The following is a 26,034-nucleotide window of genomic DNA, read 5'->3' on the forward strand; positions in this document are numbered from 1 at the left end:
ATCTAAGGGGCTGAGGATTATGTGATGTTGTAGATAAGATGCTGTGCAACACTGTAAAGGTGACAGGGGAAACGTAAATAAACTACACATGGTGCTCAAAATCAGAGTGTCTCCGAGCAGGCTGTGTGCACAGAAACAGACAGGACTGGAGGGCATGCCCTGACAATAAAACATTTGAGACAAATGAAAGATTACTTTAAGAACTGAGACATTGATTCCAGGTTGGGGGAAAACACCAGTAAAGTCACATTCCAAAGAGTAATGATGCACAGCCAGACAGTGACGTCATATTCTCTCTTTATTTCTTTATTTATTTATTTTTGATGCATCCTTATATTCTCATGATGTGATCAAAGTTCTCATAGTGTGGAGCATCCTCATCTTCAGGATATTCTCCTATGGAATCTTTCCCCTTCACTCTGGAGTTAAAGTTCTTCCTTCTGTTTTATGACAGTCTCTTCCTCAGTGAGATCCTCTTTGCTTTCTCCAGAAGGAGGCTTTAAAAAATGAAATACACCAATGATGTTCCGTGTTATAGCCTCTCAAGATAAGAGAATCGCTTTAGTGAGTATTTATTCTCTGAAAAATGTTTTAAAAATATTATAAGAACTTTAGATTTTTCTCTTTTACATCTTAATGAGATCAGAGCTAGTGCTGCTATTACCAAAAAATGCGATCTCGCACCCACATATCAGCCCCTGGGCAAAGCTTAGATGAGATGCCCTTTGTGTGAAATTCTGATAAACTCTTGAAAAAACAGTCACTCTCACTATGTAATGCATGGGCAGATCTAAAAGTCCTGTAGAGATAATGCTCTGTCTTTTCTAATGCAACCTCAAAAAAGCTGCCCTTCGCTTTTGCTGTTTGTAACCACCCCAGTAATGGAACAAAAAGTATTACTCCAACAGGGGATTTTCACATCAAGCAGTGCACTGTGCAAAAAACCTAGTGTATCCTGCAGTACTATGCTGGACAAATTTGGATGTTATTCAATAAGGACAGCAAATATAAGCAGGTGGGCTAATGCCAAGCGTTCTCCCTCGAGCAGTGCAAAGCACATTTTGGAGGGGTTTCAGACTGGCTGTAGAATTACCCTGCGGTCCTTATACTTTCAAGTGGAATAAGGCACCAAGAGAGAAATGGCAGAATGCACATAGCTCTGTAGTGCAGCACAGAGGAGAGTGAGTGAATGTGACTCCTAACCCTCCTTCAAACACGTGACTGGAGAACCTTCACCACAGCTGCAGCCCCTTCATGTGTACAGCAGAAGAACCTCTGCTTCTCAAAACCAGCTGCTTAGTCATCAGTCCATCAGTAAGCCCTGAGAATGAGCCTGGGAGTGAAGGGTGAATCACATTCCTCAGTATTTCTCCATCCACCATCTCATTGCTGCCCCACACCTTTAAAGGGCAATTTCAGTGGCATCCTCGGTGCATCCGGGGCACCTGCCTTCTCACTCCTTTTGGCAGATTAGGCCCTGGATTCCAGCAAAAGCCAGATTATGCACCAAGTTGTTCTTTCTTAGCAGAAGTTAGGTGTGAGGACTCTGCCGTCACTTTTCTAAGTGTTTTCTGCCTGTAGCTTGAGTCTCAGGTTGTTAAACTATATTATTTGTCATTAACTCTTTCATAATGAAATATGTGTAAATATGCAACTGAGTCAATATGGAGCATCTCGTGCATACATAGTGTGCTCTGCAGCAGATGAAGCCCAGCCTCTTGGAGACAGGTTGAGTCAAGGGCACCAAAACTTGTTGTTGGTGATCCAGGCTATAGTCCAATCCAGATCACAAAAAGGAAAGGAAAACATTGCAGTTACTTCTGCCACAGTGCTTAGAAAGGAGAGAAGCCCCACTAAACTTAAAGGGAGTGGATGAAATGGGAGCTAGATGTGAACTTTGGCTGGGGCTTTGATTTGTAAAATCAAAACCCAGGCAAAGTTTGGTTCTCTCTTGCCCAGATGGTAATTGCTTCCTGCTACCCAGTGTGTGGTTACATTAGCTTCTTGGCTCAGAGACCTGTAATATGAACATCAAGAAAAGAAGGATCATGTGCAGAGGTGAAAGTAAGCCGGTGCACTCTACCAGGGCAGATCGGCTTCCCCCGGCAGCCATTTAAAGGGTTTGGGGCCCCTTTAAATCGCTCAAAAACCACTGACTGGGCAGGATTTTTGCAGTTCCTTCTCCACTGCACGAAACTAGTCCCTAGATTGCTGGGTGGGGAGGGTGGCAGAGGACCCAAACACCTATGAAACATTTAAAGATTTTTACTCAAAACCCATCCCTATAGCTATTGAGAGCAAACACCTTCCACTTTCTAGCGTTCTGAAATTTCCTATATTTCAAATTGCCCTGTGCTGCCCTTCCAGACGGTCCCCCCTGCCCCGCGCCTCCAGCAGCGCCCCGCCAACCGGTCCCCCGTGCCCCGTGCCTCCAGCAGTGCCCCGCCAGCCGGTCCCCCCTGCCCCGCGCTTCCAACAGCGCCCGCCAGCCGGTCCCCTGCCCGCGCCTCCAGCAGCGCCCGCCAACCAGTCCCCTGCCGCCAGCCGGTCCCCTGCCCCGCCTCCAGCAGCGCCCGCCAGCCGGTCCCCTGCCCCGCGCCTCCAGCAGCGCCCGCCAGCCGGTCCCCTGCCCGCGCCTCCAGCAGCGCCCGCCAGCCGGTCCCCTGCCCCGCGCCTCCAGCAGCGCCCGCCAGCCGGTCCCCTGCCCCGCGCCTCCAGCAGCGCCCGCCAACCAGTCCCCTGCCCGCGCCTCAGCAGCGCCACAGCCGGTCCCCTGCCCGCGCCTCCAGCAGTGCCCCACCAGCCGGTCCCCCTGCCTCGTGCCTCCAGTTGGCGGGGCACTGTTGGAGGCATGGGGCAGTGGGGACCGGCTGGCGGGGCACTGTTGGAGGCGTGGGGCAGAGGGGACCAGCAGGCGGGGCACTGTTGGAGGCACGGGGTAAGGGGACCGGTTGGCAGGGCAGCACAAGGCAATTTGAAATATAGGAAATTTCAGAACTGCAGAAAGTGGAAGGTGTTTGCTCTCAATAGCTATAGGGACGGTTTTTGAGTGAAAATCTTTAAATGTTTCATAGGTGTTTGGGTCCCCCCACCCCGCCCCAGCAATCTAGGGACTAGTTTCATGCAGTTGAGAAGGAACTGCAAAAATCCTGCCCAGTCGGTGGTTTTTGAAGGATTTAAAGGGCTCCCACTGCTGCTACCTCTGGGGCCCTTTAAAGCACAACCCGAGTCCAGCTGCTGGACTCCTGGGGTAGCGGCACCGGGGCTCCAGTGGTGATTTAAAGGGCATGGGGCTCCCGGCTGCTGCTACTGCCGCAGAGCTCAGGGCCCTTTAAAGCTCCACCAGAGTCTGGGGTGGCAGCTGGGAGCCCCCCACGCTCCGATGATGATTTAAAGTGCCTGGGGCTGCGCTGCGGTAGGGCAGCTGGAGCCCCAAGCCCTTTAAATCACCCCTAGCTCTGGGGCTCCCAGCTGCCTGTGCAGCCAGTAGCTCCGGGGCTGATTTAAAGAGTCTGGGGATTTAAAGGCCCTGCCCCTTCCGAAGATGCCCCGCCCCCTCCTAAGGACTCCGGAGTACCGGTAAGTCCTTTAAGTTACCTTCACTCCTGATCATGTGTTGTAAACCTGGATGTGACTGAGTGGAAAGTCAAATCCTTTACCTTTTTGGTTGCTTCTGCTTTTGGCTTGCTTTGTTTTTCTAAGAATTCAGCAAAAGCCTCCAGGGTATATTCCCCATCATATACCACAACCTGAAAAGAATAGAAGGGTAAAAAATGATTCTATGCATAAAATGCCTGAAATCAGACCACAGTACACAGGGATTTCTGAGTTATGCAGGCTTATCGGCCTCTGGACTCTTGCATTTAGTTTAGAAAGCCATGGAGGAGACTCAACAAATTATAAAGTTAATTGGGTATCCAGAATGGGGAAGGAGATAGATGCAAATACCTGTGAGAAGAAAGGAGGGAATCCTACACAAACCAAACAAAGTTGCTTACCTTATTATACTAGCCTGGATCCTGCCAACTAACTAGTGGCATCTCATGCATATAGTTAAGCAGATGCATGCATTTTTTTGCAGAATAGAAACCATAAAGAGTATGGGTGAGCTTTTCAAAGCTGCCCAAAGGATTTCAATTGGAATTGGACATTGAAAACTATTAGATGGCTTTGAAATCCTCCACCTAGGATGATTAAACTAGAGCAAGAGGAGGATGAAATAAAGTAAATTTGCCTATACTTAATGGCTGTGGAGAATACTTCATGTGTTGAGGCAGAATGCATTGCTGAATGTTTGTTTAGGGAGTTTGGAAGAAAGATCATTTCACACTGAGAGCTTTCGAATTCTCCAACAATCACTGAATACAGCACCGTTGTAGAGACTTTTTCAAAACGTGCTGTGTGGGAGCTTAAGGAAGATTGTAAATGTGTTTAACCATAATGTAGTGCGAGGTTGTATTTGCTTAACACAAAAGTTCCCACTTGTGATCTGAGCAAATTTAAACATCCTCAGGCAGCGTAAACTGGTCTAGCTGCATTGAAATAAATTGGACTATGCTGATTTACCCGAAAGGAGGATCTGCCCTGTTTGAATTCAAAATACTGTGTGCAAAATTCCTCCATTCCCTTGTGATTTCAGTAGACTTATACCAGGTATTCATTTTGTCCAGGCATTAAAATAGTTTGAATATGACAAGAAAATATACAGCTACATTATGTGATGTTTTCTTAAAAGTGCTCATGGGTTTTTAAGTTTCTTGAACAGACCCATTGTTTTGACTCCTTCAGAGAAGATAAATGTTCTCCAAAAAATCTTGAGCCTGTCTGACCTCTGATGAGGTAATCAATGATAGCTGAAGCAGCAGGGTCTCAGAACCTGAAAGTTGTCAAAGTGAGATAAACCACCCTCTTAAGCTGTTCTTGGGGTTTACAACCAGGGAGAATTTTCAACATCTCTCAGAGCATTCAGTTCTTAAGAGGATATAAATGTGTATGTCTCACTTAGTGCCAAGAAACCAAAACAAATGTCAGCCTTAAACGCCACCTAAAAAATAGCTAATTTATATTTTATTTGCACACAGCAAACAGGGAGACAGTCTGTTTCATCAAAAGATCTCAAATAGTGCATGGCAGACCCAACCACTCCTTCTGAGGGTGTTAGCAGATGAAATATCTCCATGTTCCTTCAGCTCTGATGGTAACTGTCCTCCTCAGATAGTTAAATGCCGACTATATTTTTTCAGCTCTCCACATTTGCCTAGGGAATTGAAGAGTTTTCTGATTCAGTATAGTGGCTGATTGCTTTTGTCCTCTTTATGTCAATGGTCACTATTCGCTTGTTAGAATAAACAAATCTTTATTAAGGCCAAGACCTCAAAAAACAGACCCTTGAGTAAGCACTTCTGAAAATCAGGCTGTTTACATAGGTATCCAAATGTGGACGTAAGAGCTGAGCCCCCACCAGCTTTCTAGTTACTCATTCAGAACCCTAGCGAGGCTCCTAGTTTTGAAAATCTTGTTCACAGGCTGAATCCTGCTCCCACTGAAATCAGTGGGAGTTCTCCAGTGCTGTCAATGAAAGCAGAATCCAGTCTTAAATGGCCAAAATCTAAAGGCATGGTTTGAATGAGGGACAGCTGATGCCGCTGAGAAAAAAATGGGTATTCCATAAAACCACCTTTGTATTGTGAGAAAGTGTCTGATTGCACACCAGTCAACTGAATTGGCCGGGGGTAGAGCATGCAGTAATGTTTAGTTTCCTGGTGGCTTTATCACAGTCCTGTCAGGACAGCCTGAGGGAGATTATAGTGGTCGGAAGTCATGACATCCTCCCTACCCTAGTCCTAGAAAACAAGGACCTGATCTTGCTCCGATTGATGTCAATGGCAAAAACTCCCATTGATTTAATGAGACCAGGATCTAGCACCCAGATGTAAGAGGGTTTTGGGGAGGGGGGAAATCTTATCTCAAGGGTTTAACTCTCCAGGCTTTTTTCACAATGTGAGGTTAAAGTGACATCCAGAAAGTTACCACTATCTTCATCCAGCATAGAGCTCTTCCTATCTGTAATTCTTTAACAGTGAAAGGTGTTGGGTAGATTAGACACTGATACAGAACCACCAACCCTCTGACAACAACAAAATCCCCATCTTGGGAGTCGGGCATTGCATGAAGCATTATAATTACTATCCCATTTGTTGAAAGCTGACAATCATCTTGGTGCTGTACAAATATACAGAGATGTGGCTGCTGCCTCAAGGAAGTTATGCTCAAGATGGGACACAGAGACAACCGTTCAGACATACAGTGTCCTCTATGTGCTGGCATGATTTTCACCTGGTGTGTTAGACCCAGACAGGGGTCATGTCTGAAAGACTGTGAGGGAGAAATAGGTTCTGGGAAGAGATTGGCAGGAGATCATTTGGTGCATGAGAAGACAGAGACTAACCCATGCAGAAGGGTCAGACTGAAGAAGATGCAAAGATGAGAATGGGAGAGGCTTACACCGAGGGGAAACATACAGTCTTCATTGACCTTTGTCATTCTAGCATTTAGTTCCCATCCCTAACAAGAGAGAGGGATAAACACCACAGAAGTATTACAAGGAGCAAATATTTGTAATCGTGCTTTGTATTTCCTGCTCCTCTTTCTTTTCTCTCTCTCTCTCTCTGTCCATCTGCTTAGCATCTGGGCACCAAACTCCAGTCTAAGGCAGGAATGTGGTAGGAGAGATTGTAAGCTCTTTGGGGCAGGGCCTATCTTTGTATTATGCATGTACAGTGCCTAGCACAATGAAACTCTGATCCCTGACCAGGGCCTCAGAACACTACCACAATTTTAGATAATTAGTAATCAAATTCAGCGACAGCCTGGTGTGCCAACTTATCATTAATTTTTTTAGAAAACAAAAGGTCATAATATGTGTTTTTAAAAGTATTGAGTGGAAAACTGCTAAGTGAGAGGGATGTAGAAAGTAGACATTAAGGCCAGACCCAGTAGGGATGTGCAGGGCTGCTGTTCATTTCATTAGAAATTGTGCATGCACGTCCAAGGGAAGAATCTCTCCCTAAGAGATCAAATGAGGACAAGTACAAATGTCTTAGAATTTAATTTATGTGTGGGCCATGAGGAGAAAAATGAAAAGCTGAGTAATGTTTTAATTATAACAGTATCATAGAATTGAATTTCTTTGATCCAGAGCTGGCGTTTTCTCTTCAATTAAATTATCCATGTGGATGGAGGATTATGACTATGAGGTTAATATATTTCTATTTCTTCTGTCCTTTCTTGCAGCAATACTTTCAGAACATTATGCAACATGATGGTACATTACATAGCATATTCTAGAGAGAATCAGCAATAGCAACAGCTCTTTATTTTTTTTATTAAGAGGCACTTGAATTTGCTGCGACTGTGGTTTGTGATATTGGCAAAGCTGTCTGGCAAAGAGTTTCTGAAAAGCTCAGAGGACATGGCCTCTAAGACAATGTAAACATGTTTTCATAAGCCAAACTGCTACAGAAACAATTCAAACAGGTAACACGAACAAAGTGGGTTTTTTTAAAAATGAGTGTTACGCTAAGCAGCCCCTGCAGAATCCATTCTCGGAGGCTAGCACAGGAGCATGGCTGTGGGTTTTTTAGAGGTTAGGGTTCTGCAAACACCCCTGAAAGTCCAGGACCACTGGAATCTGGGACAGTACAGAGATTGACTCGGGTCACCAGTGACTATGGCTGTATAAACTTCATTAGTCCAGGTCTGTTAAAAGTCTAGTATGGTCTCATACTAGAACCTGATACGTGTGAGTGAGGGCTGTAGGCAAATATTTTGCCCTTTAAACTCAGATTCCTTGCAGAAGTGGGTACATGTTGCTGCATAACAAATATGTGAATAGATGAGGACCAATGTTTTATTCTCACTTTCATGGCACCTTTCCCACATGCTCACTCATTCTGACACACACACACACACACACACACACACACACACACACACACACACTCTCTGAATGCTTCTCACCTGGTTATTGGATCCAACAGGAAAGAATCTAAAGAATGGATAGCGGTCCAGCATAACTAACTGGATGTCATTTGCTGTGAAGTCTATTTTGGCAATTACTATATTTCCATGATGTTCATATTTCTTGCCCAGCTCATCCCAAATTGGTAAGAGTTTCCTACAATCATGGGACCAAGGTGCATCTGTAATTTTAAAAACAAAAATAGATGTTCACAAATCAAGCCTATGAACTTACTCCACTGCTTTCACAGGAATACAGAAAACTGATAGGTGCCAGAGCTGAAATGGGCATTACCCACTTATAGAAACAATGGGGCAAACCAAGATGCATGATGGAGTCAGTAGGAGTTTTTCAGAGTAAAAACTGAGCAAAATCTGAATAAAAACCAGACGTGGTGGCCTAACAAACACCTTTTCTTCTGGTACCACTTTTGGGTGGCAGGAAGCTTTGCGGCTCAAGTAGGTCCCAGCACCTCCATCCTTGTTACATAGTAATGCTTTACTGAACTGACTTTAGGAGGGAGACGGATTATAGCCATGACCCAAATATGGATCTCTTTTGTGTGACTGACCCTTTTCTCTATACTATACCAAACCAAAACTCCAGAAGTGAAATCCTGGCCCCACTGAGATCAATGGGAGTTTTATTATTGACTTTAGTGTGCCTAGGATATCACTCCAGATTTGAATACCCCACATTTTGGGGGGTGAAAGGTTCAAATTCCAGATCCAAATGTTCAGGTTGGGCCCCTCTCCCCTTAAGGTTTGGGGAGGGAGAGGGATCAGAATAAGCACTCAGAATGGCAGATGCATCTCTGAGCCTGCGGAATCTGGTATTAAATCTTCAGAGAAATGGCTTTCACATGAACTTCCTGTTTCTGCATCAGTCAGGCCAGAAATATCATTTTGGCACTTCCATTTTGGATCTTGGGTGCAACCAAGAACGGAATAAGCAAGCTAAAATGTTACAGAAATACAAAGGAGGGAAGTTACCTTAATTCTTCTGCACCTCCAATCTAGAATGGCAAAAACCTTGTAAGATCAGCTGATTGTGTAAAATTTCCATCAGCAAGGGTTGACTTTGCTTGCATTAGAAATGGAATCTGAAGGGCCCTTTCAGCTTCAGATCCAAAACAGAATCTAAACCATCTAGCTCCAGGTGTTGATTGTGAAACCATGAAATTCAAGGGGGTTTGGATTCAAGGTTCCATTGTTGGCTTTTCTCTATTTTTATTTGAAAACCATTCACCCCTCCCTCATTTCATGCCCTGCACCAACAGTTCACTAGCAATTGCCAAACATCTCTTGAATGCATTTGTATATAGCAAAACTTCTGATAATAATAGTACAGAATTAAATCCTTCATAATAAAAATAAACACACGAAGTCCTAGCAAGTCATCACATGACTTCACTAGAGAGGATTCCATGGTTGACCAAGACCATCAACCTAAATACATCTTTCATCAGTTCAACAACAGTCTTTGTTACAAAGTACCTGTCGAAACAGCAAAATGTCAAGTACACACAAAAATGATACGGAAAGCCAGTGTATCACAGGCGGTGGATTATGCAATACTTCATGTATTTGTTTTGCTTTCAAACTAATGTCGCTCACATAAATCAGAGAGCTGCATGGAAGGAAGTATTTTATGTATCAACTAAAAGTCACAACAGTTATTTATATACCAGGAAGGACAATCCAAAGGACATAGAAGGATAGCAGAGCAGAGAATCCTAGGAATCCGATATGACTTTTGATGTATTGCAACTTAAAAATGCTCCTCATTTGAAGTCCTTCGTCAATGGATCAGTGTCCATATTCAGGTCATTTTCAATAGGGTTGCTTTGTGTGTGTGGCGGGGGCGCAATTTCAGGAAACACTATACAAAATCAAGATCTCGTACCATAACCTTTCTAATTATCGTGTTCAGTGTCTGACTATCAGCAGCCTCCCCCTCCTTCCCCGCACCTCCCGATCAGCTGTTTTATGGCATGCAGGAGGCTTGCTGGTGGGGGGGAGCGAGGGCATGGCAGGCTCAGGGGAGGGGGCGGAAAGGGGTGTAGTGGGACAGGGCCTATGGCAGAGCCAGGGGTTGAGCAGTGAGCACCCGTGGCACATTGGAAAGTTGGCACCTGTAACTCCAGCCCCAGAGTCGGTGCCTATACAAGGAGCTGCATATTAACTTCTGAAGAGCCGCATATGGCTCCCGAGCCACAGGTTGGCCACCCCTGCTGGTAGAGTGTTGGAACTTCAGGATGAGTGTTGTACAACTATTTGTGGGTATATTTTTATGTTTCTTACATGTGGTTTCTTTAATGAAATAAGCAAACATATCTCAGTTGAAATGTAAAACTGCGGTCCTGAACATTCTGTGCAGGTATGGTTGTCCTGGTCAAATTCTGCCCACCTAAATTCCCATGCACTTTCAACCCAGAATCACGTTTCTTTCCTAAACCTCAGTGAGGCCGTCTTGGGCCCTTAAACATTTTCCACATTCCTCTTTGGTGCTGCTGTAATTCAGCAATGGATGACGGGGATCCTACAGATAATTTGCAACCAGCTTTGGGATCCTAAACATGTAAGAAGATTATTATCAAGATTCAGTATTAGTATGTCCATGGGAATTTTTCTGTGGGAGATGATTTGATCGCTTAGAAGTCCAATTAATGCCCTTCTCCTCCCTATCGCCTTGGAAAAATAAAAATAATTGTGAAAAATAGTTCTGTGGCTCAGGTTAGGTCAAAAGGTCCAAGGTTCAGAGAGGAACAGCAGCAGGAACAAGACTGTTGGGGGATTGGATTGAGTTTCTTTTTTCATATGAAGGCAACTAAAAGGAAAATGGGACTGCAGCAGTAGCATGATTGCAATGCAGTTTTCTCCACTATCCTTCTTACAAACTGTACCTCAAAAATGTGGTGATAATCTGAGTACATGCACATCTTTCCTCATGCTAATTGTATTTGTTTCCCTAAGGCCCACTTTTTTTCCAGTGGTGTTCATCAGAACACCAGCAAGCTTGGAACCGTGTTCACAAAAGCCTAAAATTGGCATTATAGGGCTAGGTTTGGTCTTGGGTTACGCACCCAGGCAGAGGCACAAGGGGGAGTAAGAACTCATGAGTTACTTGGATTGTGGGTCTGGATGCACAGAGTTACTCTGCACCTGCTATTCCCACCCTGGAGCAGGTAGATGGGGAGGTGTGGGAAATAGGCAGAGCTGCTCTGGTGGTTGAGGGAAGGGAGAGTGATCTCCTTCTATTTAGGTCAGCAGGAAACTACTTCCCCTCGGAGCTAAGGGGCACAGCAAAGAAACTGTGGCTCCTTTTGTGGGGCACTCCTAGTAAGATGTCCTCTATTTGCCTTGGGATGTGTCCATGGAACACAGTCTAGTTCCTATAGTATGGCACATTTAAATGTTACATTGTGCAATAAAATGCCAGGATAGCTTTGTCTTTCATCAAGATTTCACACTGCCTTGGAAAGTATTGGCTTTAGGGATCCCTACGCAGAGCAAACTTAAGTCAGTACATGAACCACACTGTTCCCTTATGATATGGCACAAATCTTCCTATAATGCTTTGAGCAGACAGCAAAAGTATAGTAATTATGTAATATACAGTGCTTCGTTTGATACAGAACAAATCCATTTGCGTTTTCACATCAAAGTGATCATGTTAAAACAATCTAAAATGATACTCACAGAACAGTACAAACACATTCTTGGTCTTATTAAAGGCGACCCTGTTGAAGTTCTTTCCAACAAGCACCTTAACAGGATTCTTGTCCCAGTCCTCTGGAATTTCTTCACTAGATACATGGGGCTAATCAGAAAGAGAAACAGGGATATGAAAGTGATGGGGATATCAGGAAGCCATATTCCGGTTCAGGTTTAAGTGAATCCAACTGGACAATACTCAGCCAATGCCCTTACTTACTATACTTAGCTTTTTAAAATATTGTGAGTCATGTCAAACTATAAATAGGTTTGTGATGTTGCACTCTGTATGATTTTATGAAAATATGCTAATATAACTGGAATATGCTTCATGCAAAAGGTCTCTTCTAAGGTATCATTACGAATCTTATAATCTACTGAGTGTGATCATCCTATTTGTATAAATGTACCACTCTTGTATCTGAAACTAGAAATCTGAAATATAACTGAGGGCCTATTGTAATTATGCAAAGTGTGGGCCATTAATGGTGGTTTGGAATCTTGATGACTCCCATTAACCAGGACAATTGACTGCAGATGGCTCTGTTTTACCTGCAAGTCGTCCTGTATACCTGTGCGCTGGCAAGCGAGTAATGAAGTCTTACAATGACATGTGATCGTGTCCATCTGGAATCCATCTTTTACCTGGTTTCTTTCCATTGAGAAGGAGGGGGTGGGAGCCCAGAGAGGGACAAAGGATTCCAGCCTTATGCAAAAGATATATAAATGAGTGAAACAGAACAAAGGGGGAGAGCCATCATGAGGAATCCCCTAGCTACCACCTGAGCTGGAACAAGGGCTGTACCGGGGAAAGGATTGTGCCCAGACTAGGAAGGCATCCAGTCTGAGAAAGAAACGTATTGAAACATCTTTCAGGGTGAGATATTATCTGTACTCAATTGTATTACTGTATCAGGCTTAGATTTGCATGTTTTGTTTTATTTTGCTTGGTAACTCACTTTGTTCTGTCTGTTACTACTTGGAATCACTTAAAATGTACAGTACTTTCTGTATTTAATAAAATCACTTTTTACTTATTAATTACCCCAGAGTATGTATTAATACCTGAGGTGGGGGGGGGCAACAGCTGTGCATCTCTCTCTCTATCAGTGTTATCAGTTGTTCACCCTCTATGAGTTTTCCTTGTATAAGCTTTATAGAGTGTAAAACTGATTTATTTGGGTTTAGACCCCCTTGGGAGTTAGGCATCTGAGTGTTAAAGATAAGAACACTTCTGTTAGCTGCTTTCAGTCAAGTCTGTAGCTGTCGGGCAAGTAATTCAGACCCTGGGTCTGTGTTGGAGCAGACAGGCATGTCTGGCTCAGCAAGACAGGGTGCTGGGGCCCCAAGCTGGCAGGGAAAGCAGGGCAGAAGTAGTCTTGGCACATCAGTTGGCAGCTCCCAAGGGAGCCATATCTGTGATCTAACCTGTCACAAGGTTACTTGAACCAACACGATCCAGTTGTCCTACAAAACCTGGCTGAATAACTGTCAAAAACTAGAGAACTATAGAGCTTGTTTATTGTGGAAGGGGAGTGAGGTGGCTATATAACAGGGGTGAATGCCACTGCCTAGATTTCTCTGTCCCCTCCACATGATTCCTTCCTTCCTCTTAATGGAAGCTGTTAAATATGAAAGTAAATCAAGCATCAGAACATTGAAAACACAATACAGTTTACAATGTATCTGTCTTGGAACGTATGTGGCATGAACGTTCTGATACCTCATTGTGATGACAAAATATTGTAATGAGAATAGAGAAAAGTGATCCAGCAGGAAATAATTCTAGTGAAAAGGATTATAAGGAGTCACAAAAATAAGGAAACCCCAATGGTGCAGGAAAATATTATTATCCCTACTATACAGATGGGGGAATGAAGCTCAGAGAGGTTTTATGGTCTTATTTTCAGAGTTGTTCACCCTAAATGCCAGTTAAAGTTAATGAAATTTAGAGGTTCTCGTCACCTGTAAAATTCAGGCCATAAGTGACTTGCCTAAATTCTCACAGAGTCCTTGGCAGAATCCTGTGGTCCATCTCAGTTATCCAAAATAAGGGAGTAGACCAGTATGCACTGAAAACGGAGCACATGACAGCAACAAGAACAAGCTTGTAAAATCAGAACCAGGCTAGTACACATGGTAGATTAGGAACTTAAGCGACATTTTCACTTTATTTTTGCAAATGTGCTAGAATCTTCAGGTAGTGTCAAATGGACTTCTGACTCTGTCTCTTCAGAGAGGCATACCTTTGCTTTCCCACCGAGGTAGCTGTGACAGAAGCTTCTTAGATTCTCCACTGTCACCTCATCTGCAGGCATTTTGTACTTTGCATCACTTGTCAGGTTTAAGATTCGCACTGCAGGGACGTCTACCTCAGTGATGCGAAAATACTCAAAAACGCGCCCATTTCTGGTTTCATTTGTGTCCACCAAGATAAACATTATCTGGAAAGGAAGAACAGCAACATGCTGGATATCCAGCTTCATAGCATGCCATTCCATCCTTAAAGCAGAAGTCTATTACCTTAGAAATAGCTGTGCAGTTGTTCACATAAATCAACATCTTTTAGATTCCTCCAGAAGGACCTGTATCAACCAGCTCCATCCTTCACTTTGAATTTCAGATTAAAAGAAATTAGATTCTGGACATGAAACTCAGTTAAAAGCTACTGAATCTGAAGATGAGTTTGGATATGTACAGGAATTCAGTCCAAGGGCTTTGGCTTAATCCATAGCAATACAGGCCAGATTTGACGTTTAGATCCAGAAATGAACCTCCCAAAACTTGGCATTGTTAGGATCCAGGCTTATCTGCCACTGGAACTCTGAAAAACCGTATACTGAGCGTGGTTCACCCAGCAGTTCTGTAAACTTTTCTGTGCCCCAGCTCTGACATAGTAACAACATTCTAAACAAGGTAAGTTTGGGCTTTTACTGAATCTACTTGATACTGCTGTACTACACAGAGCTGCAGCACACTAATATTTAGATTTATTTCGCAGTCTGGTCAATTATATTGCTCTCTCCCACACAACCAAAGCTATGCTACTTGCCCCAGTAAGTTCTTATTGCTTCTCATAGCCCTGCATTACATGACAAAACTTAATAGTACAAAAAGCTGAAATATTTATAATCCAGGTGTCTTTACCAATAGTAGAGTAAAATGATTGGTGGCGGTTTTACTACCAGATGAATTCTCATTCTGTAGCACTTAGGGTGTTTGGAGCAATAGCAGCAAAATTGAATAACTGACAGTGGAGACTGCTAGAAAGTGCTGGTTTTTACTTACTCTCCCTCTCCTTTGCTGCATTCCCCTCCCCCCCCCCAGACACACACACACTTTGCTGGATGAAACAGTGTCAGACAGATTCTTTGCAAAACCAGTTAAGGTAGAACTGCTGGTTTCAACTGTGGCCAATAGCAACTCATTGAAATTCCCAGAATGGCATTTCCAGACGACAACACAGACTAGATGCTGAGCCTAAAAAAGCACTACTAAACGTTTCATGGCTGGAAGTTCCTCTAGTACGGGGCATATGTAAGATCAGAAATTGGCTTGATAGGAATGGTCAGAAATAGGTTTGCTGTGCATGACACAGTTAGAATCGTATTTTTAAAGCATCACTCTCCCTTTGGGTTTACTTCTAATCTGATTTCCCCAGACCATTTTGCTTAAGGACCCATGCTAGAAAAATGGTTCTGAGAACTATTGGAAGTGGTTAGATAGCAAACAAACGGACAGCAATATATTCCTATCAGTAGCATTGGAGAGTGTTTTTCAACTGATCTTCAACATCTGACATTTGCAAAGCAGGACTCTAAAGTAAACTACATCACAAACCTTTCCTCTAAATTCCACAGCAGCAGACTCGTAATCTTCATAAGTCTTGTTGAATGTCTCTGAGTTCTTAGGGGTGAACAGCAGGATGTGATTTTCAACAGGGACATCAAAAATCTTCACGGATGTCTGCAAAACAAAAGGCTCAACATCTGTTCCACTCTCTGTAAGCAGAACAGTGAATCACATGCTCGAAGTATCAATGCCATTCAGTTCTAGGTTTGCATATTTTACTTTCCAAGACTCATATAGTTCCCCATCATTTTCATAACCCTGGGATTCCACATTGTTTTAAAGAGGATAAAGTGAAAGAAGATCAGCAGCAGCTAAGTGGGTTTCCTGCTTAAGGAAAATCGCAGCATTATTCATAGATTGAGACCAGAATGGACCATTATGGTAATCTAGTATGACCTCTTGTATAACAACAGGCATAGAATTATTGCTGGCTGTAGTTCTCCAAGTAAAAGATAGTGTTGTCAATAAAAACTATTAGGATCAGCTTACCGAAAAGCAACCAAATGCTTGGCAGCTGCATAGCCACCCTTAGCCTGAGATTTGGAATATGATATTAACCTTTACAACTGTCTGACCCTGTTTTTCAGCTATTTACAAAACTGGTAGGGTGAATCCTTAGAGCTAGTGTTTGTCTGGTCAGTAGTGATGGTCAATAGAAATGAATAACAGATTGGCCATCAATTCAGAATAGATCCGCTTTGTTGAACGAGGATGCAATTTCAAATAAGGTTTTCCTGTGTGGTTTAACAGATGATAGAACTCCACCATGATGGAGTTTCGTAGTTTGAGTTCTCCAGGAAAGACGTCAATAGGGGAATATTGAGGGATGTTTTTACTGTGCTCTCAAAACTGGAGGAAAATATCTTACAGTGGGATTATAGCCCTATAAAACATTTGCTGTTCTGGTGTAGGAAGCTGTGTAACTGTTATGACAGTTTTCTGCATGAGTCCCTCTGTGCATCTGCTGGAGTGGCCAGTGCCGCAAGCCAGTTTGTTGAGATCAGCTGTTAGGAGTGAATGACAGAGACACACAGGGTTCTCTCAAGGAGATTTTACATTTGTTCTTCCTTTGCTGCTTTTATTAATCTAACATAGAAGTCACTTGGAGTGGAACTGTATGGTATACAGGAAATGAGTATGGTAAACAGAACAGCTAAGTAAACTGGATTCCCACTAAACTAAATTCTGATGAGCTTCAGTGACCAGCTCAACATAGCCCCATGCTGGTTCTGGAATTCCAGGAACAACATATTAAATTCCCTTCTGCTTTAGCTCTATTTAATTCCATACAGTGAACATACCTCAAGATTATACTCTGTGACCAAATCCATGGTAAAAGTTTTAATTAATCTGGTAAGATCCACTTTGTTCTGCTTGCCGTTTTCAGACACTTCATTATGTACAGGTTTTCCCTTGAGTAATAAGAAAGCAAAGTTTTTAAAGCAGCCACCTTTATCCTCGACTGTAGCAAGCATGCTGTCATTAATTAAACATATTGTTGTTTTCAAATTTACTTTTTCTTGTCAATAGCAACAAACATTTTCATAACTCTTCTATAATAAATGGCGCCACCAGGTTAGTAACATGGTTGCAGCTGAGTGTCAAGATAAAACTGACACATTTAATTTACTCCATGCCAATAATCCTAATACACTGTGTATGCGCTCTAAATTCTAATGCAAGACCCTTTCAGTGCCTAGGCACAATGAAATGGCAAGTGAACCTTTGCTTTAACAATTTCTTGGTCTGGTTTGTTTTGTAGCCTAATTGTCAATGTTACTTCCGTATAGTTTTGTAGTTTGTCATTGTGTTTGGACAGCGCTTCTTCCCAGTGCCATTTGGGGGAAAGGAAAAAGATCCCTCCCCAAAAGTGATGTGCTACAGAAACGCTGAGCATCCACAACAGTCAGTCAGTCCAGCAGAAGTTGTACATACTCAGTGAATTTGAAAATTGAGCCACTTTTCTTTAGGTGACTAAATATGGCTTCAGAAGCCAGAATGCAGGCCCCAGGTTTCCATTGTGCACACCTTCTTGAACACAGCAATGGTGTTCTCTCGGATACCATAGCTCACAAAAACCTCCTCGCTGGCCGTCACCCCGAAAGGCAGCTCTGGCACGTCTCTCGCAGTCTCATAGAAAATTTCCACTGCTCCACCGTGAAGTTCCTGTAGAACAAAAGCAGTGATTTATAATCACCAGCACCCTGTATGGATGGGAGTTAAGAGCAGACTGAGGCTGGCCTCATGCAGGTCTCTGAGGTGTAGGGGAGGGAGTAAACACCCACAGTAGCAGGGCTGGCTGCATGACCTTTTCCAGATAGTGTCTGCTGGGCTGGTGTGAGACTGATATGGCATTCCCTGATCTCAACGCCTATCCTGCCCCATTCAGCACGGACTTGCCTATTCTTCTGCTCCACCATTGCCCCAGACAAGTCCTGGCCTTGAGAGCGGCTGTCCAAGAGGGGAAAGAGTCATGGCAGCACGAGATCTTGACACCACTTCTTCACCCCTTCCACACAGGAACAGTGAGAGTCACTAAAGAGAGTCCCTTCTATGCAGTAGATCAGAAAGAAAGGATCTCTACTTGATTGAGGACCTACCTATTGACATGTCTGAATTGTTTTACCTATATCTGATGCTTAGATAGTATGTTCTTCAAGGCAGAAACCGTGTGTCCTAAGTCTGTAGAATAGACAGCATGCTGTAAGCCCCCAATTAATAGTAAATAACAATGATGAAAGGCAACAGTTCCTGCAGCTTCCATTTAATTAGACAATTATTTCATGCTAAATGAATAGTAATTTATATGCTGAGATCTTCCGACACATTCTGGCAGTCGCGCTCGGTGAGCAATCTGTGACTAATAGAAGGCCAGATCCGGCTCTTTATTTCTTTTGACAGTGCTTTATTCTATTGGCTTCCACCTGCTGTATTTCTGACATGTCCTAGTGCATGCTGATGATAATCTATAGCCATTTCATTCTCCAAATGAATTCACAAATTCCAATCAAAGAAGTCTGCAGGCACTAACTATCAGCTCAGTCCAGTAACACTATTATACTGGGCCGGATGGTGAATCTTTTTGTGAGTTGCACCTTAGTTCATGAATGATTTCAATGGGACTACTTGTGGAGCAAAACTCTAGTTGGGGGGAGCATTTTCACAACTGGCCCATTGTTTTCAATGCATACCCTTCCTCTCCCCCTAAGGTGCTATGGAAGCAAAATACAGTACTTCAATTGCCTCAACAAGTTGGAGCATACATTAGAGCAGTGGTTCTCAAACTAGAGCCGCCACTTGTTCAGGGAAAACCCCTGGCGGGGCGGGCCAGTTTGTTTACCTGCCGCGTCCACAGGTTCAGCTGATCGCGGCTCCCACTGGCCATGGCTCACCACTCCAGGCCAATAGGGGCTGCAGGAAGGGCGGCCGGCACGTCCCTCGGCCCGCGTTGCTTCCTGCAGCCCCCATTGGCCTGGAGCGTCGAACCATGGCCAGGTAAATAAACCAGCCCGGCCCTCAGGGGCTTTTCCCGAACAAGCGGCGGCCCTACACAAGCGGCGGCCCTAGTTTGAGAACCACTGCATTAGAGCACATTATAGTAATAGCACTTTAGACTTGATAAGATCTAAGAATGTGCGCAGACACCATCGTGATAGGTGAGTTCAAACTACCTGGACAGACAGAAGAATAAATACCTGCTTAGTTAGAAAAAATATGAATACAGATTTAATTATATTAAAGGTACAGAGGGTACCATGAAAAAGTAAGAAAATTCAATACTGTTCTACTGGCTTTAGATTGCATACCACCGCAACTTTTACAGTCACACTGAATATTTACTTTGCAATGGCGCGTAATGCTTAATAATTTTCATCCCTAAATCCTTCAGTCTTTCTTCAGTCCTTGAAACCAATGGCAGTTTGCCTGAGTAAAGAGTGCAGGATTTGGCCCATGTGCAGTACAATATTTTATTAATTCTGAACTAGGAAATTGCGATAGCAGATTTTCCAGCTGTCAGCAGCTCAAATCTGCAGTTTGTGAGAACTTTCCAGTAATCTGATTCCAAACACACTGAGACATTTCCCTCCTTTAAAGGATGTTGTTCAACTAAAAATGTATCCCAGTGCAATAGATTATATTTGCTGGTTTTCAGCAAAGCTAAATGATAAGGGTCAATTTTTCATTAGTGCCTCAAAAACTGAGCCCATAATTGTTCATGACTATGGTTTTACAAGTGCAAGAACTCAGATCTTTGCATGAAAATCAGTTAATTAGATAGATGGCTGGTTCTCTACCTGAGATTAGAATGTGCCTAGCCCTGCTTGGGTGCAGTCACAAGCCTGGCCCCAGAGGAGCACCAGGCCTGTTCATGGGTAGTGCCAACAATGCCATAAGCCTCTCCAAAGGAGAAAGAGAAGGGGGTGGAATGATGGCAAGTCTATTGCCCTGTTCTATACCAGTCAGTAGTGCTGGGATGTTCAGCAAGGAGCACTCTCCAAGGGCATAACAAGAGCTACTTTGGCATGGGCTGACCCAGCACTGCTCCAGGACTACCGTCAGGCACTCCTGCTGAGCCCGAAGACCTCTGTGCATATACATACAGAGAGAATACCACGGGAGTGAGGCTTTACAGCTACAAACTTGCGCTGCATAAACCCAAGTATTTGCAAGTGTAAACATTTATACAGGAATAAGTGCACAGTAGTAAAAACAAAAAACCTAGCAAACGGTAGGCCTAGTTTCTGAGGCCAACTTTAGGCATCTTCGGAAATATGATCCTCGGGGACGATGGCAAAAAATGTGGGTCCTGGTCACAGGCAAAAAGGCCTTTGACTTTCCATAGAGTTACCTTAAAAAAGCCAATGACTGCCAAATCATCAGAGTTGATAATAGCTTCAGCTTGGTCAGTGCTGTTGATAACTACAGTGCTGGGTCCTATTCGTCTTCTCACCCAGGTAATAAATGCAGAGGCCTCTCTGACTCCTTTGGAACAAGGAAAAAATTAAAGGGACTGTCAAAGAGAATTACATAAAGACATCAGTTTTCTGAACAACCAAGATGACAAGAAGTGCACAAGGTTGTTGAGTCTAAGTTCATTTGAACTCCATGCACCCCTGAACTCTTGGCTATTGGATAATTAAAGGTGGACTTAAGCATTGAAATTCAAATCCAGATCCCAATCACTTGAACAAGTTCAGGGTATCACAATACAATGTTTGTGGTCGTCATTGTACTTTCTGGGTTCTCTACAAACAACAATTGGGCACGTTGCCAATTGCCTGTTCAGTCACAGATTTTATGGGTGTTTTGAGGCCAGGGCTCTCAGACAAATAGGAAAGCACGGAGCGCAAAGATTCATGTGGCAGGTGTGAGACTGTATGGCACCCATGAGCTATACAGAAATATCAACAGAGCAACTCCATAGTTTGTTGAGCTATCTATTGAGTTAAAGTTGGTGTTAGATTTGTACCTCTTGCACAGCAGAAGAGATGGGATAGGTGCTGAGGCATATTAAAATGCTTCTTCAATGTTAGAGCTCAGCTTTTTTGGTTTACGGGTAAGAATTGAGGCCCAAATGGTCAAGTCCTTTAATTCTCAATGCTCCCAGCTTTTACCTACTGCACTCAGTATTGCCAACTCTCACCATTTTATCACAAATATTATGATATATGATAATTTTTCCCCTTAAAGCCCCAGCTCCTTTGGTCAAGAATCTCTGCTTTTATTTGAAAATAAAGGGCTCTCCTATAAACATTTTTAAATATGAAACTAAACAAACAGCAGGTCTACACAAACAGCAATGGAGCAATAGTCCTCTGGGGATATTTCGAAGTGCTGCATCTAATTAGTGGAATTAGTGTGTGTTACTGTCACTGGTGCCATGCTACAGACTTGGCTGCAGGGTCAACTGCAGGCACACACACACTGCAGTCACTAGGCACCAGGGACAGTCAAAGTTTCGATCCCTCATGTTTGCAAAAAAAAAGTTTAGAAACATGACTCCTAAATGCTCAAAGGGGGGCTTAAGGAGCTGAAAATCCCAGCCTAAAAGAATGCCTCTTTATCTTTTTCAGTATAACTAGGGTGACCAGATGTCCCGATTTTATAGGGACTGTCCTGATTTTTGGGTCTTCTTTTGTATATAGGCTCCTATTACATCCCCACCCCCCTCCTGATTTTTCACATTTGCTGTCTGGTCACCCTAAGTATAACCTTCTTTAAGAAGAGTCGCAGATGTACACAGAGGGGTCCAACAAGGAGTGAATCAGAATTGTATATGAAAAAGAGCACTGATATAGTGCCAGCCTGTATGTACTGTGCTATGGTGTAATCATGCTACATATTACAAACATTCGATCAAACATTCAGACCCTGAAACCGTGCGTCTTGTCAGTTTAACAAAATTAAAATGCAGGGAAGGCCTATTCAGTTGATTGCTACTCAGACATTTTGCTGCAGCACTCACTGCATCTGATTCCAAATAATAATTTTTAAAAGCATGGCAGGCTTACATTTGTCCTGAAGAACACAGGTCTGAAACGTAAGGTGTCAGAACAGAATCTAGTGACTGCATGGCATTTGAACACTGTCTACATGCAGATCCAAGCTCTTACAGCTAATCTGTTGTTAAGTCAGCCATACAGACCTCAGCAAATCTGTCTTTGGATTAATCATTGTCTTGGTTTGCCTGAAATGGCCTTGTACTTAGTATATTTGGGCCAAATCCTGGTCTCATTGAAGTAGATGGCTCATTGATTTCATTAAGACTAGGATTTGGCTCTGTTTATCAGCTGTCGTGATGACCATTTAAAAAAACATCCCTCTTTCATCAAATATTTCAATGCACTTTCTTGTTTTAAACTTCGTCTGTCAGTTCCAGCCCAAAGACATTGGTTTCGTATTTAAGGGTTAAACATTTCCTCTGATAAATAACTCACTGGATAACTATAGTACATCCACATCAGGCCACTCTGAATACTTCGAACAGCTATAACCTATCAATGAGAGCAATAGTTTGATTTTTCAGTACTATGCTCGCTCATCATTGTAAATAAATGACTTACCAGTCAACCAGTTAGGAACTATTGGAGTTGTGTGCTGTAGCTAATTTGTGAATTCTTTTTTACATTACCCTAAATATATTAACTCTTTGCAGCTCATTTATTGGTAACGCTGAAAGGGCAGCTCTATTCTGGCATCATCAGGCTCCCTGTTCACTGTCTCTCAGTAACATACACGTCAAATGAGTTTGCAAGCTAAAAGGTGGTTTCTTGCCAGCCCTACAGACTCAAACAAAGACCCAGGCTGGATTCTTTCATTCTCATGCACCATTACCACTAATAAAAGTTCAGTGGGCAAATCATGCCTTCAGTGACACCTGTGCAGGCCCTCCTGTTTATACAGGTGTACGACTGGAACCCATAAAATAATTCTGTTGATACACAAGAAGGAATAAAAGTACTGAGAACACAGCAGCTCCACTGAAGTTTGTGGGAGTGAGAGGGGGCTCAGCAGCTCTGAAAAGTTGGGCCACTTATTCACATGCCTAAAAGTGCGTTTAGGAGCCAAAGTTTAGGCTCCTGTTTTTACAAAATCCTGGCCCATCTACTTCTCTTCAGACTCAAAAAACATGTCCCTGCCCAGGCTACTTACCTCTGAGCTGCAAGAAAACAGTTTAACGAGTGTGCACAGTTAGAGAGAAATGTAGACAAAAAGAATATTATTTGTATCTATTTTTAATGAAGCAAAAGCTCTAATCAAGTCTGGATGTCCAGGAATTGTGCATATTCTGAACTAGGGAATGCACAGGCCAAATGCTATAGTCTGTTTAATGTATCTTAATGTACTTTACATGCAATCTTTAAAATGATTCCATTGCATTATTGGGCTTGATGTGAGCTCCCTCTGGTGGGTAATTTGCCAGCTTCAAAATTCCTTCTTAGGGTATAGATTTTTCTATGATTCTATCTATCTATCTATCTACACATACACACACACACACACACACAACAGACAAGGTTGTTAAAACAGTCCTCTGCAAACCACAGTGCAGACCTCTGCTATTTATGCTGTCCTCATACTGTGCATGGAATTTGTACTAGGAAACCTGTGGGTGGTACAAATGCAAAATAAAAAGTAATTGTGGCAAATTCTCTGCAAGTGTAACTCCATTGTATTCAGGCTTATTGTAGTCAATGGGCATGCATGGTAGTTCACTGTAGTCAATGGAGTTATGCCAGCAGAGAATTTGGCTGCTATCTGCATTGCTGGTCAGAGAAGAGCATTTAAATCCTAACTTTGGAAGGCAAGTTCAAATCCTAGTTTGTCTTTATTAAATGTACACAAGTACACACAGCTATGTCTGCATATTTAGCTAACTATACATATAATGTCAAGGGCAGAATCCCTTTACTATCTAATACATTCTCTGTCTGAGCATGATGTTCTGTCCAGTCAACAATGTAATAAGTCTTTTCCATCTGTAATACGATGGATATTATGCCCTTCCATCAATCCAAACAACAGTTTACCTTTGCAATCTATAGGATTTTTCCTATCACCATCCACAAAGAACTTCACAATCGGAAACTCTTGAATGTTAAATTCTTTTTTCAGATCTTTTTGGTCTGTGATATCAACTTTGCCAAATCTGATACCAGGAGCTTCTTTTTTAAGCTGCCCCGCAGCTTTCGCAAATTCTTCAGCCAGAATCTGAGATGGTCCAGATAAAGAAGTGTCTGAAAGGGATCAACAAAGAGAAAACCAATCATGTAGTCATGAGTGTTAAGTCTCAGACTCAAAACCATTAAGTCAGGCAATATTTTAAAGGGATAAACAGGGCTGTTGATGAGACACAAAACAATGGGAACCTATCCCATCCAATGAGCCTAAAACAAGAGAGACCTTTTTGATCTATTTTGTTCATTACGAATGATCACTCTCTGCATGTTTATATGTATTTTTGTGTTTTGTACCTGTGCATGTGTAGCAAGAAATGTCATTTAAAAGCTCCAGTGGGGGGGCTAATTTTTTTTGCGGGGAAGGAATAAAATGGAGTCATCTGTGATTGAATATTCTGAATATTTTTAAAAATGGGAGCCTGAGGGTAGGGTCATTTAATTCATATAAAGTCACTTAAGTCAGCTGATTTTCGAAGCTGCTGAGTACCCAACAGCTCCCACCTACACAGGTTTTTATAACACAGTTTGTGTGTGTGTTGGAGCTGTGGGAAGCAAGTTCTAGTCGGCACTCTGCAGGTGTATGTTGGGTTATTATGCAGAAGGGGACAAGAAATGAATTTCCTGTATCCAGCTGCTTTGAACTCAAAGGTATGTATCGGATAAATGCTAAGAGTTCTCCAGTTTTGCAACTTGTGGAAAGGGCTTTTAAAAGCAAGTTAGTTTAACGTTCTACTGATAAAACTGAGATATGTTATCACCTCATTTGGCTTGCTTTACTATTTAACCTAAAGAGGGGAGTGAAAACTTGAAATACTGATTTCCTTTCAATCCCTGACAGAAACATTTTAGTTTTATCAATATACCTTTCAAACAGGGACAGATAGTCTGGGTTATTTATAAACCAAATTGTAAATCCAATGGCATGACTATTTTTTTAATCTAATGTCTTTTGTACTACCATAGAACTGGAAATAAATACACGTCTCTACAATTTTTCCTAATCAAGACACTGTCTTATATAATAATACCAGAAAGTGAGTGATCATTTTCATTAGAGCGCTCATAAATGAATGGCAGATGAAACGTTTAATCTAGCTCAGTGATCAGTTACATTTCCCTGCATGATTCATCATCATCGTCATCATTCTGAGTCCCCACCATAAATCATTCTTCCATCCAACCAGTGCAATCAGGATCATGAATAGTAATACCCAGCAACCTCTTTTTGTTATTAGTTATTTGACCTGCACGGGATTCAGTACAGTAAGGACTCAGATAAGAAAGCTTTGGAATCAATGGCGCAAAGCAGTTTATCAGCTGAGGGTCTGGTTATTTGTTTTTATGTGATCTAATGGAGCTCAGGAAAGGCAGTGCTGGTACTCCTGGATTTAAATCCCACCAACATGCTGTGTTACCTTAGTCATGTCATTCAGCGAAATATTAAAGTATGTGCTTAACTTTAAACATATGCTTACCTCTCACCAAAGTAAGTTGGAGTTTCTGTTGGTGCAAATGGGAGATGCATCAGGCCATTAATTTCTGTGTACCTTTGTTCTCCCAAGTGTAAAATGAGTGTGATACCACCTACCTTCTTTCTGGGGTCAGTCTGGAATGTGCTTTGTTGGGGGTGTGCATGGGCTGATTTCATCCTTCTTTTTAACAATAGTTTTCTAAGTGAGTTCCTGGAAGTGTAAGGATCAGACAGTTCAACAGTGCTGGCTCCTTCTGAGTTGTAACAGAAAATATTGGGTGACATCTTGGCTTC

General features: G+C 42.6%; 2 protein-coding genes across 4 annotated transcripts in view; one reads left to right on the forward strand and one right to left on the reverse strand.

Annotated features, from left to right (window-relative positions):
• Positions 1–303: 303 nt before the first annotated feature.
• The window catches only part of PDILT (protein disulfide isomerase like, testis expressed), a 39,201-nt gene continuing 13,470 nt past the window's right edge, over positions 304–26,034 (reverse strand). Inside the window, exons 2-11 of the mRNA XM_039493265.1 lie at positions 24,120–24,326; positions 20,438–20,571; positions 17,617–17,754; positions 16,890–17,000; positions 15,577–15,702; positions 13,983–14,180; positions 11,722–11,842; positions 8,020–8,201; positions 3,660–3,749; positions 304–497 (exon numbers count right to left, since the gene is read on the reverse strand). Coding sequence (XP_039349199.1) covers positions 426–497; positions 3,660–3,749; positions 8,020–8,201; positions 11,722–11,842; positions 13,983–14,180; positions 15,577–15,702; positions 16,890–17,000; positions 17,617–17,754; positions 20,438–20,571; positions 24,120–24,326 — 1,379 coding nt within the window. The 3' untranslated portion in view covers positions 304–425. The remainder of the gene's footprint in view (positions 498–3,659; positions 3,750–8,019; positions 8,202–11,721; positions 11,843–13,982; positions 14,181–15,576; positions 15,703–16,889; positions 17,001–17,616; positions 17,755–20,437; positions 20,572–24,119; positions 24,327–26,034) is intronic.
• Positions 14,188–26,034, forward strand: part of LOC120374053 (acyl-coenzyme A synthetase ACSM4, mitochondrial-like) — a 52,392-nt gene continuing 40,545 nt past the window's right edge. The window contains exon 1 of one of the 3 annotated variants that reach the window (XR_005585862.1): positions 14,188–14,652. The gene's annotated coding sequence lies outside the window, so the exon portion shown is untranslated. The remainder of the gene's footprint in view (positions 14,653–26,034) is intronic. The other 2 variants (XM_039493264.1, XM_039493262.1) reach the window with 2 other exon arrangements.

This window comes from Mauremys reevesii, linkage group 10 (assembly GCF_016161935.1).
Source record: "Mauremys reevesii isolate NIE-2019 linkage group 10, ASM1616193v1, whole genome shotgun sequence".
In the NCBI taxonomy this organism is placed as follows: Eukaryota; Metazoa; Chordata; order Testudines; family Geoemydidae; genus Mauremys; species Mauremys reevesii.